Genomic DNA, 20,293 nt, shown 5'->3' on the forward strand with positions numbered 1-20,293 from the left:
TAATAATAATAATAATAATAATAACAACAATAATAATAATAATGATACTAATACTAGTAATAATGAAAATATAATAATGACAATCATAATAATAATAATATGAGAATAAAGTTAAAAAACATGAGCAGGATGACAGGTCAGAGATCAGTGGAATATTGTGGACATGCTGCACATGACACTGACACACTCTGTGAACACGGACCGGAAACAGCTCAGGATATTATAACAGCGGGGAAGGAGGGAGGAGGAGGAGGAGGAGCAGGAGCAGGAGCAGGAGAGGAGAAGGAGGGAGGAGGAGGAGGAGGAGAAGGAGGAGCAGGAGCAGGAGGAGGTTGGCAGATTCTCCTCCACAGAGTGTTCATGAAGTCGGTGCCAAACAGACAAATGTCACAGTGAATCATCCAGTGTGTGGTTTTAATCATGTATGAATGAATGAGTGAGTGAATGAGTGAGTGCAGCACTTGATCTCTGACACACTGTCATCAGACACTTTCTTGCTTTAAAGTGCAGAAACATTTCATCTTTAACATCTTTTATACTTTTGATTTGATTTAATTTCTTATATTTTAAGAGTGAAGTGTCTGAAACACAAGAACTTGAAACACAATTAATATTATTAATCAGTTCATAATATTATAAAAAAGTGACTTCAACTTCTACCAAAGTCATTTTCTGGTAACATAACTTTACTTTCATACAAGACTGCACTCAAACAGGTGCTTTGATCTACATTACTGCATATGTGTGTGTGTGTGACAGACATGTGCAACAGCTGAGCAACAAACACACACACACACACACACTGGATTGTGCAGCTATTCTGAGAACACTGCATTCATTTCAGCAGACTAAACAAAGCCTGGTCACAAACCTTTAACTATAACAATCTGAACTTTAACCAGTTCTGCCTCAGTAGGACCAGGTTTTGGTCTCTATAAAGCACAAAAAAGGTCCTAAAGAGGCAACAAATACAAGAACACACACACACGATTGTAGATGTATATATAGATCTGTAAAGATCTAAGATCACAGAATATAGATCTGTAATGATCTAACATCATAGAACAGAATAAAGATCAGTCAAGGTTATTTCAGAGAAAAAAATCATAATCAACTGTCAAACATTCCATTTAATGATGTGACCGTCGTCAACATCATTATTGATATTTGCTAAATCATTTCCACCTTTTATGATTAAATCATCAGTGAGATTATACACAATAAAACATTCATTCATTCATTCATTCAAAAATAGCTGTGCACATCAGCTGTTCGTTCACATGCTTTTCCGCAGAGAAAACAAAAAGCAAAGTTCACTTTAGCTCTTGTAAAAGAGTAATCAAGTCAAACTAAACCGGTGAATAAACCTGTAAACAATGACATCATCACAATCAAAGATGGCGGCTCAGGCCTTCACTCACCTCACGTGTCGTCACTTCACCAGGTAACAAACGCTTCGCTAACTCGAGTTAGAGCAGCGACACTGATGGTGATCAGAGGAGAGGAAGCTCCTCCTCCTGACAACACGACACACACTGAGACTCTCTCTCTCTCACTCTCACACACACACACACACACAGGACAGAGGGCGGGGGCGGGGGGGCTCAGCCACAGAGCTGCCAAATTTATCACAACACAGAAACATTCATTTAAAGGAAGAGTTTAGGTTATGATGAGAGTGAGTGATTAACATAAGGACACAAACTTCTTTGTGTTGACAACGTGTCATGATTATTTTGATTTTTTATGTGTACAAAGAGACAAGTGGGTCTACTGCCCCTGCAGTTCCTGTCATGCATTGCACTTACTGAATGTGGTGTTTTAATTGAAAAGGTTGACGTCGCACTGAGACATTGAAAAGTTGCATAAATAGGTTTATTTTTATTACTAAAATAAGTGTGAGATATTAAATACAACAGAATTTGGGAAATGGGAAAAATGGAATTTAAAAACACACACAAATGAAATATGGTAGAAAATAAGTTGGTACAGTTGTTACGACAGTGTGACACAGACAGAACAGACAGAGTGTGAAATATAGCAGCTCTTACTTATTAAAGTCCACATGCCTGAACTGAACCAAAATAACTCACACAAGTCACCATCTAAATAGAGAGGAACCAGTTTACAGCAGCTGGTTAGTAACAGACAGACACACATGCACGCGCGCACACGCACACGCACGCACACACACACACACACTGACTGATATAAAGGCACATTCACAGGCATTGATCAGTCACTGCAAATATTTACCTTTGTAAACTGCTGCTACAACTTAAGTAAGAAAGAAAGAGAGAGAATTTATAGCATAAAAATAAACAATGATAAAAACTAACAAGGTAAAAACAATTTAAAGTGCAACAAAAATGTAAAAAAACTAAAAAGAAAATAATCCATATTTTCTTTGTGATTTCATTAAAACAATATAAAGTTCAAACTATAAAAATACAAATAATGTCATTTAACACCGGCCTGAATGTTTAAAGTCATAATAATAATAATAATAATAATAATAATAATAATAAAAAATCTGAATTACAGACTGTGTCTCTCTGCTCAGTTTTGTGGCCAGACTCTGACACGGTCGTCATGGAGACAGATGTTTGTGTGTTTGTGGTGAAGTTTGTTTCTTCTTCTGTGTAAAAGTTTGAGTCATAAACTGCACCTGGAGACAACGTGGACTCCACTGATCCAGGACACAGACAACGTGAGTCCACTGATCCAGGACACAGACAACGTGAGTCCACTGATACAGGACACAGACAGAGACAAAGAAAGAGACACTGTCTCTCAGAGTCTCTCAGAGTGTCCCTCAGTGTCTCTCAGTGTCTCTCAGTGTCTCTGGAGCACTGAGCTCAAAAACAGCAACATAAACTTGAGACAAAGTTGTGATGTCAAACATCTGTCCTCCCGTCACATGGACATGAGGACAAGTGCAGAATATGTATGAACACTTTTACACCGTTAAAGGGAGAGTTCCGGTTTTAAAAAAACAAAACAAACTGTGGTGACAGAGGAGTGAGCTGTGTGAGCTGAAAATCAGCCCAAGACACAGACTCAACTCATAAAATCAGATTCACTTTACTTTAAGTCTACAATATCATAAGAATATGTTCACTACTTTATCTCACTGTTAGACACACTCACTGGAAATGTCCGTTTTTACTGCCACTCACTCTCCCACACCAAAGTCCAGAGTTGGTTCACAGTGAGATTAAAGTGGCATATACAGCATGTTGTTTTGCAGTGTATACCTGCGTATCATGGAGATTACAACGCTGCTCGTCATTTCAATCCACACACACACACACACACACACACACACACACACACACACACACACCAGCACTTCCAGCACACATAATTGAATGGGGCTCGACTTCAAACACAGCAAACTCTGGCAGACACATAAGAATCCAACGTTGGACGAGATCTAAGATCCTGAAACATCTCATCCAGAGGCAGATTACTGTAAACTAATGGCTGAGCCTTATCAAGTGGGATGAGCGAGCAGCGTCATGTAACAGGTGAACACATGAATGTGACGCGGTGCTCACTGTTCGCGGCACAGCTGTGGATCAGACCCTCGAGGCTCGAGTGACTCGCCAGTTCCTGAACTTGATAAAGTGTTTTGTGTAAAACGCAAATGAAATCGTTATGATCCAGTTAGTGCAAAATATTCATGTGCATGTGACCAAAACAGTTCGCAAGTGATGCACTAGGTTCACGTATTAGACTGTGTAATAATTGTAAAGGGTCGGGAGACGACCCAAATGCAGCACACCGCCGGTGATCCCTGTGGCTGAAGCAGTGAACAGGAAATGGACCTGAGCAAGCAGACAGAAGACAGACGGGGAGCTGCAGAACCCGTAGTCAGGGGCGGAAGTCTGGGTCAATCACTGGGACAGGAACAGAGCAGACAGGTCGGGGACAGGCGGGGTCCATACCGGGGAGTCAGTCCAAAAAACGCTGGTGAAACTACGACGAATGACATAGAACAATCTGGCAGTGACGGCACGTGGGGAGGAGTTTATATAGTGGGCTGATTAGTGATCAGGTGCAGGAGGGAGTGGCTGATGAGGAGGGAGTGGCTGATGAGCACTACAAACATACTACCGTAAATGTCGGCCTACAAGCCGCTACTTTTTTCCCATGCTTTGAACCCTGCAGCTAATTTATAGATTGTTACTGGCTAACGGCCACAGGGGGGCACTCTCTAGCAGTAAACGCAAAAGTGAGACAGACGTGGGGAAAGATTATGCGCTGAAGAAGAAGACTTTGGACTTGCGGCCTCTATATGTACAAAATGTATTTTCTTTTAAAATTTAGCTAGTGCAGCTTATAGTCAGGTGCGCTCAATAGGCCGAAATTTACGGTACTTTCAAGAAGGTGAAATGAGCATTGTAGGAGCCGATTACAGTAATATTTTGATCATAGGATGAGTTTTGTTGGTAAAGTATTTGCTGTACATGTTCATTTGTGCAGCATTTAAAAGGATTCTTAAATCATGTTGGCCATTTTTTTCTCTTTATTTTTGTCGATAAACCACAATCATCATTGAACCCACAAACCTCTCCCTTTTTCCCTTCCTTCTGCACGTCAAACATTTGCCCTCTCAGTTGGTGTTTAGGTGTTCCTAGACGTCCAACTTGGAGGAGACATCGGGACAGAGAGACTAGATGGAGAGATTATATCTCCTCACTGGCCTGGGAGAACCTGGGGCCTCCTGCTACAGCTGCTAACCCTGTGACCCGAGCTCGGATGACGAGGGATGGACGGACGGATGATCACACCCCTAGTGTATGACCAATGACAGTACGAGCTGTTGGCATGTTGTGGTAGCTCAGGAAGCTTCAAAATGCTGGTTCCCAAACCAGTGAGTGACGTCATGGTGGGTGGTTTGCGGTCGTGGTTGGTGTGTTCATGTTTGGCAGTGAGGTGGAAGACAGAGAGAGACAGAGAGAGACAGAGACAGAGACAGAGGCAGAGACAGAGAGAGACACAGAGAGAGACACAGAGAGAGACAGAGAGACAGAGAGAGTAAAGATTTATGGCGCGGCCTCTGCACATCCTCTTGGATTACCGTCCTCCTGCCGTGCATGACTGCCGCCTTTGTCCACAACAGACATGCTTCATATTCAATCTGCTCTTCCACTTCTTCAACTGTCACTGATCCACTTATATAACTCTCTACAAATCCCATTTCCGTCTCCTCTTTCTCTCCTTTCTTTCATTCTCTCTTTTTTATTTTAACTCTTTCTCGCCTCAGTGCTTCGTTCTGGGACAATTCACTGACCGTACATCACATCACAGACGGAATGAAAACATTCCTCCTTTTATTAAGTTAAATTCATGACATATTCCAGAGAATATTGAGTTACCTTTTTCGAAACAAAAACATGCAACAGAAACTTGAGAAATCACAGGTTTTCTCACAGAGAACAAGCACGAAATGTGATTTTACAGTTTGGTCGTAAGAGACGTAAGAGGTTCTGGTCCTGGTTCAGGAATCACTGAGAGGTATAAAACTGAGTGTTGAGATTTCCTTCTTCTCCTTATTAATAATTTGTACAACTCTGCCCCCCGCATTTCAAACTTCTTAATCACATTTTAGAGTTCTTAATAAGAAGTTCATGTCAAAATAAGTTAGTAAGTCACCTGCCAAGTCTGAAGCCTGTCAATCCAACCATTCAACAGTTGTGGGACGTGTCTTCAATATACAGTTCCTTTTCATCTGACTTTTCTTTTTCCTCATCTATTCAAAACAAACTACAACAGAAAGCTGCACATGTGGTCATACCTTCACAAAGGTTAGCTGAAATATCATTAAAATAAAGGAATAAACTTTATTACTGTGCTGTTATGAAACATTACGAGCGGTCTAGACTGCTACAGTTTGTTTTACCATTATCTGGCTCAGATACAGGCGGTACAGTATGTCTGTGTCTTCTCTAAAACCATGACTGAAACTGGAGAAGACCCAATAAGCTGGGTTACAAGAGGCTACGCACTCCTACACACTCCTCGTTCAGCGTTAATCCTCCACTCTCCCACACAAAAGTCCACAGAGAAAATCTGGGATTTTAGCTGCTGCTCCTCTGCTGCCTCGTGTGGTCACTTTGTGTCGCTGAGGTTAATCTGAGCGTTGGATTTCAAACACTGAAGTGACAAATTTAGTGATGGAGGCAGCAGTGGTTTACAAACTTCTTTCACAGACAGTGAAACATTTTAATTTAATGCTCTGTAAAATGTTCTTGGACATTCTTGTACATGTTGAAACTGTGCAACTGTCTGTAGTTTAAGTGTCTTTTTGTCATTACTTAATAACTTAATATGTCTTTCATCGCCATTCATAACTTTTGGTCCGTATCGCCCTAGTTTTTGTTCATCAACAACAAAATTTGAAAAACATTTACAAACTGCAGCTTTATTGGTTGTCTCGCAATAGATTGACGATCATGTATCGTGATATTATCGGTATCGTGGACTATGTATTGTGTATGGTATCGTGACGCACACCTCTCGTTTAGATACACGTTAACTGTGCTGTGTAAGCAGCTAAAAAACACGGAACTATTCCTTTACCTTGTCATGAAACGTGCCAATGAAAATAAACTCACATAATGAACTTTAATGCATACAGTCTTCACTAATGATGATTAATGGAAAGACAAATGAAAGCCAGTCTTCATGGGTGTCGTGAGGAGCCTGGTTCACTGTATGTCAGGGAGAACATGTGTAACCGGATCAGGGACAATTCTGGGACTGTGTGTGTGTGTGTGTGAGGGGGTCAAGCCTCCTGGACTCCAGACCTGGAAGAGGAGAAGGAAAAGTCTCACCTCTCCGGGTGAAACTTCACACTGGGTCTCCAGAGGCAGAGACACGACAGCTCCATCCGTCACATCGGTCATTAACGTAGGAGTGAGGAATATCGCTGACGTGTGTCCGTCCACGGCGACACATGAAAGTATCGCAGACATTTTCACCTCGTACGACATCTTTTTTTCACGTGTACAAACAACACACGTCCTGCGTTATCAGGACGGCGAGAACTGGACGATACGTCAAAGTGACAACCTGGCATCACCTCGCTGAATCTGTGTCCAGTATCAGCGAGTTTCAGTTCCTCCTTACATGTCTTCATGTTTCAGGAATGCTCACTTCACTGCACACACACACACACACACACACACACACGTAGTATGAATTCTCACACACACACACACACATGCACTCAGGATTCTCTCATTATTTAAGTCTCCATATAAAATGACATCATGCTCAAAAAAAGCAGGTATAAAAATACCAGCCCTGTTTTCTTCTTCTTCTTCTTCTTCTTCTTCTTCTTCTTCTGCAGAGATCAAATCAGAATAAAATGGCTGCCTTTCTCCTGAAACAACGGTACAGTGAGGTTCAGGCATGAGTCAGCAGAAGGTCACCTGCCGTGACCTCAGAGCAAAGCTGCTTTTTTTATGTTTCTGTAATGGTTAATACACCAGTATGTAGAAGCTCTTGAACCAAAATCATGTTTTTAATGCTAAAATATAATTATTATTGTCAAATGCACTGTTTTACAAATAAACCCAGAAAGGATAATAAATATCGTCACCATTTCTTGACTAAATTATAGTTATTTACTTGCATTCCTGAACAGAAAAATGAAGTTTCAGTGGTTGAATGTTATGTTTGATTCATTTATAATATAATATAATATAATAAAAAGTGAACTAACCCTAACAATAACATATTTTGTCTATTTGTCTATAAAGAGCATGTGTTATATAAACATATATATACATTTGTTAAGCTCTGTATATTTTAAATGATTTCCCAATATTCCCCAACCAGAAGCCCTGGGTAAACACTCAGGTACAAAACATGCTGCATGCTCGCTCCATTGCTTTTAAATCAGGCAACGAGGCTGAGTATAAAGCTGCCAAGTACAGACTGAGACAAGCCATCACAGCAGCAAAGAGGCAGGACAGAGAGAAGCTGAACAGCTTCTGTTCCACTGCTGACTCCGGGCGGATGTGGAGGGGCTTGCAGCACATCACAGGACTACAGGACCACCATCAGCACCATCAGTCCTACAGACAGCCTGCCAGACGACCTCAACATATTTTACACCGTGGTGTCATTCTACCAGACCACAATCGAGAGTGTAGTCACTTACTGCATCACATCGTGGTTCCCTGGGAGCAGTGCCGCAGACAGGAAGACTCTGCAGAGAGTGATAAACACTGCTCAAAAAATCATCGGCTGCCCCCTACACCACTTGGAAGAGATCGCCACCACCCGCTGTCTCAGCCGATCCAGAGCCATCCTCTCCGACCCCTCCCATCCAACCCAGCACCTGTTCCATTTGCTTCCATCAGGCAGAAGATACAGGTCAGTCAGGGCCCGAACCTCCAGACTGACCAACAGCTTCTTCCCCTGGGCTATCAGACCAATGAACACTGAACTCTCAAACCACCTTCCGTAGTGGGTCACTGAGTGTGTGTGTATGCGTAGCTGTGTACATACCTTGTGAATGTTCTACTCTACTACTATGATCTGCTGTCCCATATTTTGCACCTCCATTGTAAGCTTCTGTCTATTTATTTCTACCTCACTCATGTATATGTTCCACACCTCACTACACTATAGGGCCTGTTTTACATTTCTGTTTACATATCGTAGCTGACTGTTAATTTATATTATTTATTGGTTTGTGTACGAGCGTGTGTGTCTGCACTATATCTACTTTTTTTTGGGGGTTTCTTCTTTTGGTGACGGGTTATCTGTCCCCTTATAACAATAAACACTTTGAATTGAATATTCCATCATAATATTCCAATAATGAAATTCATAACAACATTTCACAGAATTTCAAAATAAAAGTGTTGATTTAGATAGGGCTGGGTGTTTCTTGTGCTTCTATATCATCTTCTGTTTATGATCTTTAAAATATACACTCACCTTTTCAGATAAAACCTGCTTTATTTCTTTAAATGCAGGATATTTACCTATTTTAACTATAAATGTGGTCAAACTCAAATAATTTGCCTTAAAAATAAACAAGTGTTATTAAGTCATGTTTTTAAATATCATTTTGTTGATACCATGTATTTATGTATGTAATCATTATTAACATTTAGTGTAATAAATGTGATGATTATCAATGCGACAGCCTTTAGAAGCAGGAGATACTACTGTCTCATGTCACCATATATAGATGTAATAATATACATATATTGTCCCGACGTATATATAATATACAGAGAGACATTAACACTGCAGTGTCAGGGTTTCCAGTGTCGTGCAGACTCCAGCACAAGATAAAGACAAAATCTGCAAAAATAACTCGTTGGATTACACGTCTGTGTGCATCTCACGTCTGGGTTAAACTCAGACCAGGACGATGACACTATGCCAAGTTATCGTAGCGTCGTCTCCGACATCAGCGTCAGGAGGAGACGACGCCTTGTGTCGGTTTCAGGGGCAGAAAAATCTTCAGCAGATTCTCTTTTCCAAAACTTCCCCCTGTGGTTTTCAGCTTCTGGTTAAAAACCAAGAAGCCGTGGCCTCTGTGTGTGTGTGTGTGTGTGTGTGTGTGTGTTGGAAGTGCCCGTCCCTCCTCATTCAGCTCCAGGTCCAGTTCTGAAATGTCTGTAATGACACAGGAGAGCAGCCCTGAAATAGCTTGCAGAGGAACTGATGCCACAGCTGGAGATCTGCAGCAGCAGCATCAGCAGCATCAGCAGCAGCAGCGTTTGAAGCTCCACACGAGCGGACCTCACACTGTCTGCTCGGAAACGCTCGCTTTAGCAGCAGAAGCTCACGAGTTTCATGCCAACCGCTAATCTTTAGGCCAGAACTGGGCCCTCAGAGGAGTCAAGAAAGTCCAACATGAGCTCAGAGTGAAAAAATGCACCGAGTGGTTCCCACACACACACACACACACACACATATATACACCTCATCATCTTAAACAGGGAATTACATAAAACACAGTGTGTGAGGACACACTGGAGAATACCAGACGTTCAGAAACAGAACACCGCAGAGCTTCGTGCCGCGCCCAGCGCCCGCCACCAGGAATGTCTCCCTCAGCGGCCGTGAAACAAAACCGCTGGGAGCTGCTGAGACGAGGAGGTGGAGGTGGAGGTGAGGAGCTGCTTCACCTGCTCACACTGGCCTTCAAAGACGCAGCTGCAGCTGCGAGACAAACCAAAAACGCTGACTGGAAATCATGGCGGCACAGCGTCAGTGTGCCAGAAACTGATCCGCTGGAGCACGCGCCGCCCGTTAAAGCTTTAACGTGGCACGAGTACAGCTGCTTTTCTACAGAGGAAATCATTAATATACATAATGGTCTGTGAGAACAGTAACAGTATGTCTGACATCTACTAATGAGTAATGCAAGATATCGGCTTTGAAATGTTTTACAAATATCAAAAATACTAACTATGAAAAGACTAAATGACCTCTGCAGAAAAATGTTTTTTATCAACGACTGCTGTGACATGAGTATGAAAAATATTATGAGGCTAAAGAACCTCTGCAGATGAACGCAGGGAGAAAAAACGTACCAGTTATCTGTTAACGGTTTTCAGAAAATGTATTAATTAGAACTAAAGAAATGAAATGAGCTCTGCAGACTGACCCAGGGACAAAAACTTAGATATCGGTATCAGTTGTGGGGCCAGGCACTCCTGATATATCGGCAAAAATCCCAATATCATGCATCACGAGACAATTCTGTCATTAAAATGATTTGCAGGTGTAATATATAATATTATAATAAATCATTTTCCCTTTCTGGCTGCAACCATGTTACTGAAAAATTTGCTTGCCTTCAAAATCACTTGGTTTTAATAAGGTTTATTTTACATTACAGGTGCACACACACACACACACACACAGCAGCATCTTGTTAAGGAATAGAAAAAGGACGGAAGTGATGAAGTTTCCCACTTTTCCAACAGGAAACTGAAGTTTGTAAAGCACTCACTCTCCCACACCAAAGTCCAGAGCGAAAACACAGGAGCTGCTGGTCCTCTGCTGCCTCGTGTGGTCACTTTGTGTCACTGAAGTCAATCTGAACGTTGGATTTCAAACACTGAAGTGACAAAATAACACATTTGAATTTAGTGATGGAGGCAGCAGAGGATCAACAACTCCTGTGTGTGTGATGTTAAAATCACTGATTTTCTCTGTGAGGTTTGGTGTGGGAGTGTGTGTGTGTGTGTGTGTGTGTGTGTGTGTCATTCATGACATGAGGGGACATTGCATTGACTTACATTCATTTCCTGGAGACTTACTCTAACCCTAACCACAATTACTACTGGCCTAATCCTAATCCTAACCCTAACCCTAACCCTAATCTCAATCTCAGCCTAACCTTAAAACATACCTTCACCTTAAAATGTAGTAATTTACGTTATGGGGACTTGCTTTTTGTCACCACAAGGAAGACAAGTCCCCATAATGTGACTGTGTAAACAGGTTTAGGTCCCCACAACATTAGTAATACCTGGACGCGCACACACACTCTCCCACACACGCACACACACGCGTGCACACACTCTCCCACACACACGTGCACACACTCTCACACACACACACACACACACACATGTGCGTGTGTGTGTGTGTGTGTGTGTGTGGGAGAGTGAGTGGTTTACAAAGCGACACAAACTTACATTGTGTGACTCTGAAAAAGAAGAGCTGGGAAATCCCAAGTTGTCCTCTAAATTAGGGGTGCGTGTGGTGGAGGACTGTGGAGAGGGAGGCTCATAAAGGTTAGACCATTCATTACTGTAACATATTTAAAGGTAAGAAGCCACAGAACTCATCTTTGTCACACTGATTTCTGGATGTGTTGTGTTCTTTGAGCTGTTGAGCAGTAACAGCTGCAGGTACAAACTGACAGTAAGAGGAAAAACTCCATTTAGTAAAACAGAAATGAAATAAAAAAACAACAGTGAAAGTGATTAATGACGTTGATTAATTGAGAATCTTCTTTTCTTACTGGTTGTTTTTCATTATTAAGAGTTGCAGCTCTTTATTCATCACATTCTATCTCTTTATGTCAATGTGTGGATTTTCTTGTCTTTTATGCTACAGTTTAAAAACTAAATCATTTGCTGCCATCTAGTGTTCACACTTAGTAATCAACAAAAGTTAACCAAAAATAATCTACGTGCTTGAGCTGGAACTGTGTCCAAACATGGAGTCCCACTATTTATGATGATATAAACACTGCATAAATACACTGTTAGGTTTACTTAGCTCATGTTGTTGTTGCATAACATAATGACCTTTTTTATACATGGAAAAATGGTGCTGTAGTTAATTATTGTCTTCTTAATCTCTTCATTAATCGTTGTTTGGTCCATAAAATGTTGAGAAATGTTAATGAGTGTTTCTCAAACCTCACAATCTTGACGTTGTCAAATGTCTTGTTTTTGTTCACAAACTAAACTGATTCAGTTTTATTGATAGAAAATATCCACAATTAAGAAGCTAAAAAAATCAGAAAAACTGGCTTTAATTACATAAACAAAAAATCAGATTTATCATTTGTCAAAATAGGTGGTGGTTAATTTAGTCATTGATTAATGATCTTTGCAGCATTATAGAAAGGTCTGGACAGTGGGGTTATAAATTAAAGAAAGCAATAAACTGTTGCACAAATGTGATTAAAATACAGCTGTAAACTAAACATAACATAATGAAATTACAGGGAGAAGAATTATGAGTATAATGGCGTCTTGTCTTTAGTTATAAAACATGAGTGAGACTCTTCACACATGCTAACACCTTCATATTCCCCAAGAAGGTGAGAGGAGAGCCACTGAAAAAAAGCCTGGTCACTGCATTGCCTGCATTCCTGTGCCCGGCTCCTGTCGGCCTCAAGACTATTAATACAGCCACAGAAGAGGCTCCGCCCCCCCTCACAGAGCTGCTGCTGCTTTTTCTGTCGTGTGATCACACAAACTTATTCTAGAAAGTTTATTCCAACAAAAGTCAAGACTAGATAAGAACTATAGAAACTCAAATTAGTTTAATTTCAAAAACAACAAACTAATAACTCATATAAGTAATTACTGTAGTGATATGTATCAGAAAATGTCAATTTGTGTTATATATCAGCATTTATTAGCATATTTATTCATAATTCCGTGCAGTACTGTTCAAGACACATATTAAATGTGTAATAAAAGGTGTGATGAACAGGTTTAATAGAAATGCTCCTTTAAATTTCTACTTAAAGGGATGATTTTGGTGGCGTGAAATCATAGAAGTTACTTGTATACAGTATGTTGTGAGTAAATGCCAGCTCAGTGAAAATATAAAATATAAATATAAATACATGTATCTATATACGTAGATATAATTCAATTCAATTATATCACATTTTATTATATAATGTCAGCATAAGTCTAAGTTTATCTTATATGATCCGTCATTTTAGACTTCCTGTGAAAGTGACTTACTGAAGAGAAAATCAGTGATTTTAACATCACAGTAGAAACAATTACTTGATCAATCGATTATTAATCGATGAATCCTTTTTTCATTATTGAATCGATTATGACAATAATGGTTAGTTGCAGTTTCTACATCGCACACACACACACACACACACACACACACACACACTGCTGCCTCCATCACTAAGTTCAAATGTCTTATTTTGTCACTTCATTGTCTGAAATCCAACGTGCAGATTGACCTCAGTGACCACACGGCTCAAATCACTGATTTTCTCTGTGGACTTTGGTTCGGGGGAGTGAGTGCTTTACAGACTTCAGTTTCCTGTTCTAACAGTGAGATAAAGACGCGTTTCGATAATGTGCGCTGAAGATGACGTAGGTTTTTCCACTGCCACAAAAGCAACGCTCGTGTATTTAGTGAATTGCAGCAAGAACATAAAACTCTTAACACCACTGTTGTAAATATTCATTCATTCATTGTTTACTGCTTCATCCTCCACATGAGGGTCAAGCATTCACTCTCACATTCACACCTCAGTCAGTTCAGAGTCCAATTAACCTCCTCACAGAGAAGACAACACTGGGATCTTGTTGTGAGGCAACAGTGGTGGCCACATGTTCCACCGTGTGACTTCTGTTGTACATAATCACCAATAAATGAATCAAAAGTGAAAGTGAAATTCAACCAGAGAAGTGTAACTACCAGCGGTGTGTGTGTGTGTGTGTGTGTGTGTGTGTGTGAGGCTGACTCTTGTGGAAATCAGAGAGGAGAGTATTTTTAGTTCTCTGATGACCTGGACCAGAGCTGCTGGCCTCTCAGTGGAATAAACACTTCAACCAGGTACAGATTCTCTGACCGACACAGGTTACCAGTGCAACAACAACCGCACGCTAAACACTTGTAAACCCTTATAAACACATGGAAGACTCACACACACCTCACTAACCTGATCAACCAGGTCACAGAAGATAAATCGTGGCGTTCAGTCTGGTTTACTGCTCAAACTAACATTACTTGTTTGCAGGGACGGCAAAATAAAAATGTTTTCGTGTCCACGACTGATGCCAAAAACAGTCATTTTAGACCTTTTAAACTACACATTTGTGCCATTTGAAGCTATTTCAAAGACACAATTCTCCAACTGTGTAACAAATGAACAAATGAATGAAATGAACAGCCCACAACATGACAACATGACCGATACAAATACAAATATCGTAGTGAGTATCGTTTCATACGCCATGAGTGAAAACATGGCTGCCAGTGATGACACAAGGAAATAAACATTTAAGGTTAACCTAATATCTTCAGGACATTTTTGGGGCTATTTATGGACACAAAGGGGATTGTTAACCCTTATAGACTGCCCTCTAGTGGTGGGTATGAACTAGAATAATCTGATTGTAATGTATTACTGTACTTATCTCATCATTAGACTGACTTTACTAACGTTATAAACCGCTCACTCCCCCACACCAAAGTCCAGAGAGAAAATCAGTGATTTTCAGCAGTTGTTGATCCACTGCTGCTTCCATCACTAAGCTCAAATGTCTTATTTTGTCACTTCAGTGTTTGAAATCCAACGTTCAGATTGACCTCAGTGACACAAAGTGACCACACGAGGCAGCAGAAAATCACTGATTTTCTCGATGGACTTTGGTGTGGGAGAGTGAGTGGTTTACAGACGTCTGTGTAACAGTGAGATAAAGACGTGTTAAGATATTGTTAAGTTAAACTGACATAGATTTTATTAGGTGAGTCCTTTGTTCAGTGTCAGAAATCTGTCTTTCGTGTCCCTGCTGGCAGCCATGTTTTCACTGAAAACGATCCTCTGAGTCTTAGGCAGGTTCGTGCCAGCAGGGGGCGATCAGTGCAGAGTCATTGCTGATTTTGTGTCAGCAAAACCACACAAAAAAACCCCATAAATGAGGTGAAACTCACCTGACCAGTGGAAGTGGGTTTCCTATGACTCGACACTCCAGACGGATGGGACTTCCTTCAGCTACCTCCTGACTTTTCAGCTTCTGGAGGAACTGGGGCGGAGACAGAGGTTTGGTGGAGGTGGCAGCACCAGATTGTTGGAACCTTGCTGCGGCTGCTGAGGCCCCTCCCCCTTGTCCTGCATCCGGCTGGCTGTTGGGAGGTAGTGGAGCAGTGGAGGCCGAGCCCTGCGACACCGGCCTCTGGCTCCGGGGCGACAGGTAGCCGCTGTCGGGGGAGGAGGAGTCGTCCTCCACCTGCTGCTCCAGGTGAGCGGAACCTTTGAAAATGGACGACAGCTCCTCGATAAATGTAGCGGCGCGGCTGCAGAACTCTGTGGCTGAGGCCGCGCGGTCGTTTAGCTCCAGTCCGGCATAAAGCAGCCGGGGTTTATCCTGCCTGTAAAGCGGCTGGATGGACTTTTGTCGGATGAGGTTCTCGGCAGGGGGCGGAGCTTCGCTGGGTACCTGTGCAGGTTTGCTGAGGGCAGCATTCTGGCTGGAGGTGACTTTAGCCGCTGCGTTATCATCTGCATAGAGGAGGACTTTGTTCTGGTGTTGCAGGTCTTGGGTTGTAGTGAGGTTCTCGGTCGTCTGGGCACTCGGTGTAGGTAGATCCTCGTCCAGATCCTCGCACGAGTCCCCAAAGGCCTCGAAGGCCAGATCCAGACTGCGATTAATCTCGTCCGCACTTAAGAACTCCGTAAGATCCGCAAAGTCCCCGTCTCCAGAATCCAGCTCTGGTACAGAGTCCAGGTAGAGTTCACCATCAGACGACGCCTCTGAAAACACACCCCCATCGCCCTCCAAAGCCCCGCCTGCTGCTGCTGCTGCTGCTCCGGCTGCAGAGTCTTTTAGCAGCAGAGAGAAGGGGAGTGGCTGATTCCAACTCCCGTCCTGCATCCTGGAAAATACAAAAAGACTTGTATTAAAAATCACACAAAATATCAACACAGCAACATTTAACCATTAAGTCTGGATTATTGTTGTGACTAAATCCAAACGCTTCTTTTCCTAACTGCTAATTACTTCCACATTCAAACATAAGGTATATAAAAACAAGTATATGTGTTCTTATAGAAAATAGAAGATTCATTTGTGCCTCTTTCCATGAATTTACCTCACAGCGATCAATACATTCATCTATTTATTTAGAGTTAACATGTGACACATGTGTATCACGTGTGTGTGTGTGTGGGTGTTTAGTTTAGGAGGAAACACTTGTTTCTGCCGTTTCAGACTCTGATGATGAGAGAGAGAAAAATATACGTCTAACACTTGACGCCTCGTGGCGTCCTGAAGACCAGCTGTTATTTTTAATCTCCTGGGCTGTGTTACAGACACACACACACACACACACAGGTAAGACTGCGTTAAAGGAATAAAATGACACATTTGCTCAAACGTGTCATTATCACATAACAACAACAACAACAATGAGCTGATTAAATATGAACGTGCAAACAAATGTTTCACTGAAGAAGGAAACGGTTGAACAACCTGCTAACTTTATTTTGAAAATCAAGCAAAAGGAGCATGAACGAGGATGCAGTAAAAACATGTGGAGGCCGATATGAAAACAGTATATTATATTAATTTACTTTACTATTATATACTAATATACAAGTTGGAATAATAGACATGTAACAAAAATGAAACATGGTAAAATAAAAAATTAATTATAAGTCTGTCAGCCATTTTGTTTTTAACATGACGTTCTGTCAGTGATGTCACAATTTCCACTACCTCTTATTATTATAAACATTTAATACAAATAAACCCCTTTCAAAAGAGACTATATGTATTATATGTGTGTGTATATATTGAGATTAAAATATTAAAATGACAAGACAAAGAAATACAAGTGTCACACATTGAAAAATAGAATAAAACACAACATGCAGTCATGAAAATCATGACAGAGAAGCTTCATGTTTGAATGTGACTGAAGACATGTATGTAAAAATAGCCCAAACACTTACATTAAACCACTCGTCTCACATTCCTGAAGCTGAAATCAACGTTTAAGAGAAGCTGAAGTGACTCACCTTACAGTTTGTCCAGGTCTGAATCGTCTGCTGGTGAAAAACAAGAGAAACGCCGAGCTTCTCCTTCCAGAAGAGCGGCTTTATTGTTATTATTGTTGGTGGAGTCGGTCGGTCGGTCGGTCGGTCGGCAGGATCTCTCAAGTTCCTGCTGTCCCATCTGTCCCGGTCCCTGAGTGCTCCGTGTGTGGGGGGGACTATATTTGGCCCCTGGGCTCAGGTTTCAGTGCCAGAACACTGGTGAGAGAGGGAGAGCGACAGAGAGAGAGAGAAGGAGAGAGAGAATGATAAGGTAATCCTAGTAACATATGCTAGTGCTGTCTTTTTCTCTTTTTAACACTAGTAACTGAGCACATGCACTCATTGTCCTGCACTTGTTATTCAAACTATTCAAATTCGACACTGCGTTCAGGTGTTCAATTTACTACCACGGTTGCCATGGTAACCTGTATACAGATCAAAGACAGGTGAGGGCGGAGCCTGTCGCCATTCATTATATTTGTCGCTTCTCTAGACACATCTCTTGCCCATTTTTAAGCCTGCAAACAAACAGATATGCAATGAACAGACAGTTAATAAGAAAGAAGCAGGATCTGTTGAACACATGCTGTTACAGCCAACTTTGTTTCTTTGTTTGTTTTGAAAAGGTTTGAGGAAAAACTGCCCCAAAAAGACTCTAAACGACACACATGACAGGCCACTTAGTTACCGTTAGGACAAAAAAGGTCTATGATGGCTGCATGTTTATGACACATACTCTATTAATGAAAATGTATTTGCCCAGCAGCTCACAAAATGGACAAGAATGTGAATAAAGACACAAAAGTGGGGGCTGACAATCAGCATCGGTCAGTACTGGTATTGGTCAGATACTGATATGGATTAAAGATTAAAATGTCATATCTGATACAATCCAAAAATCCTTTATGTCACATGCTTCACTGTAAAAATGTAAATAAAAATCAGCTAAAGAGTCATGCTTGTTACACAGATGGAGAATTATGGTCTAGATTGTATTGGTAGTGGTAGATGCTTGAGTTTGTGATATCAGTATCAGACACAGAGAAGTAGTATCGTCCCGTCCGTAGTAAATAAAGGGATCAATAGTGAAATACAGGTCTAATGCAATCAAACCTAAAAGATAAGGCATTAGAACGATTATTGCACAAGTCAGGTAAAAGGACGTGTGCACGCACAAGTGACGAGAGGAAATGACCTGGACTCGGCTCTACTCACGCTGCTGTGACATGAAACAAGATTTGAAATGATTTTAATACCAGGTCTGTGATCAGACCACCCACTTACAGGTCACCTTTCTTTAAATGGGTTTGGGCAGCAGGGGCGTAGCACCAGGGTGGGCAGAGCAGGTGATTACGGAGGACAGAGGCCCCCTGAGGACAGCTGATTACATTCATTGAATTTTTTGTTTATTTTAGGCCAGATTTAGCACAAGAATCAAGTTGATCTACTAAATTGTATTTAAAAACCAAAACCCAACATTTTTTAACAATATCTTGATACTTTTTTAAGTAATATCAGTTGGTTTTTGTAACATTAGTGACATGTTTTGTAACGTAACAATATTTTACCTTTTTTTGGAAACATCATTACTTTTTGTTACACAGTGATGCGTTTGTAATGTGACATTTTGTAACATTTTTATTTTCAGCAATATCCGTGGTTTTAGCGTTTGTGGTGAGTTTTTACAACATGTGAGGATAACGATGTCAACACTTTTATGGCTGTAGAATTGTCAAATATCTTTATATATTTCCAGATAACTTTCACTTTCCCATCAGTGTCTTATTTGTATTTAAGCATTTAAGCATTTAAGAATCACAGTACTGAGAAGCTGATGTCACAAACGTGTGACATGTAGTCCTGCGGTTCTACCGTAATGACAAGTATATGGGTGCAATTAAAGTTCTATTTCTCAGGAAAAAAAAACCCATGATGCTGCTCTGTTTTTAAGAAGCACAGTGAGAATAGAAAACACCTGGATGCTGATTAAACACATCCCCACCATTGAACCATGGCATTAAAGTGGTTCTGTGACCAGTGTGAACGGTGTATGACACACGTGGTCTATTTCTGTGTCACTATCACATTTAGTTCTCTCACAGTTATTCTGGATCCTTAATCTACTGATTACAGTTAAGTGTCAGTGATAAGTTTGGAAGGAATTTTGACCAGAGCCTACTGTACACACACACACACACACCATCAGTCATCTTCTAAAACCATACTGTCTTGTTGCCAAACTGTTAGCATTAGCTCTGTGTCATTTATAAATAACTGCTGCTCTTGTCAGTGACATCAGTCATGATGTCAGGGTTGTGCGTGTGTGTGTGTGTGCGCGCATGCGTGCATGTGTGTGTGAAAGGCGAGTGAGAAATGGTTATTAGATCAAAACAAAGAAGTGACTCAATAATGACTTTTAAAAACTTGTATTGTATATACAGTATGTATATATATATATATATATATATATATATATATATATATATATATATATATATGTATATATATATATATATATGTATATATACATATATATACATATATACACATATACACATCCCTGCCTTCTCTGGGTAGGGAGTGACTCCTTGCCCCAGGTGAAGGAGTTCAAGTATCTCGGGGTCTTGTTCACGAGTGAGGGGACGAGGGAGCGGGAGATGGGCCGGAGAATCGGAGCGGTTGGTGCGGTACTGCATTCGCTTTACTGCACGGCTGTGACGAAAAGAGAGCTGAGCCGGAAGGCAAAGTCATCCGGGGGGAGCT

The 20,293-nt window shown here is 41.1% G+C and overlaps 1 protein-coding gene across 1 annotated transcript in view; it reads right to left on the bottom strand.

The window, feature by feature from the left end:
• Positions 1-20,293, bottom strand: part of palld (palladin, cytoskeletal associated protein) — an 80,489-nt gene that overhangs the window by 54,142 nt on the left and 6,054 nt on the right. Inside the window, exons 2-3 of the mRNA XM_044043543.1 lie at positions 17,513-17,746; positions 15,427-16,368 (exon numbers count right to left, since the gene is read on the bottom strand). Coding sequence (XP_043899478.1) covers positions 15,427-16,367 — 941 coding nt within the window. The 5' untranslated portion in view covers position 16,368; positions 17,513-17,746. The remainder of the gene's footprint in view (positions 1-15,426; positions 16,369-17,512; positions 17,747-20,293) is intronic.

Source organism: Solea senegalensis, linkage group LG14 (genome assembly GCF_019176455.1).
Source record: "Solea senegalensis isolate Sse05_10M linkage group LG14, IFAPA_SoseM_1, whole genome shotgun sequence".
Lineage (NCBI taxonomy): Eukaryota > Metazoa > Chordata > Actinopteri > Pleuronectiformes > Soleidae > Solea > Solea senegalensis.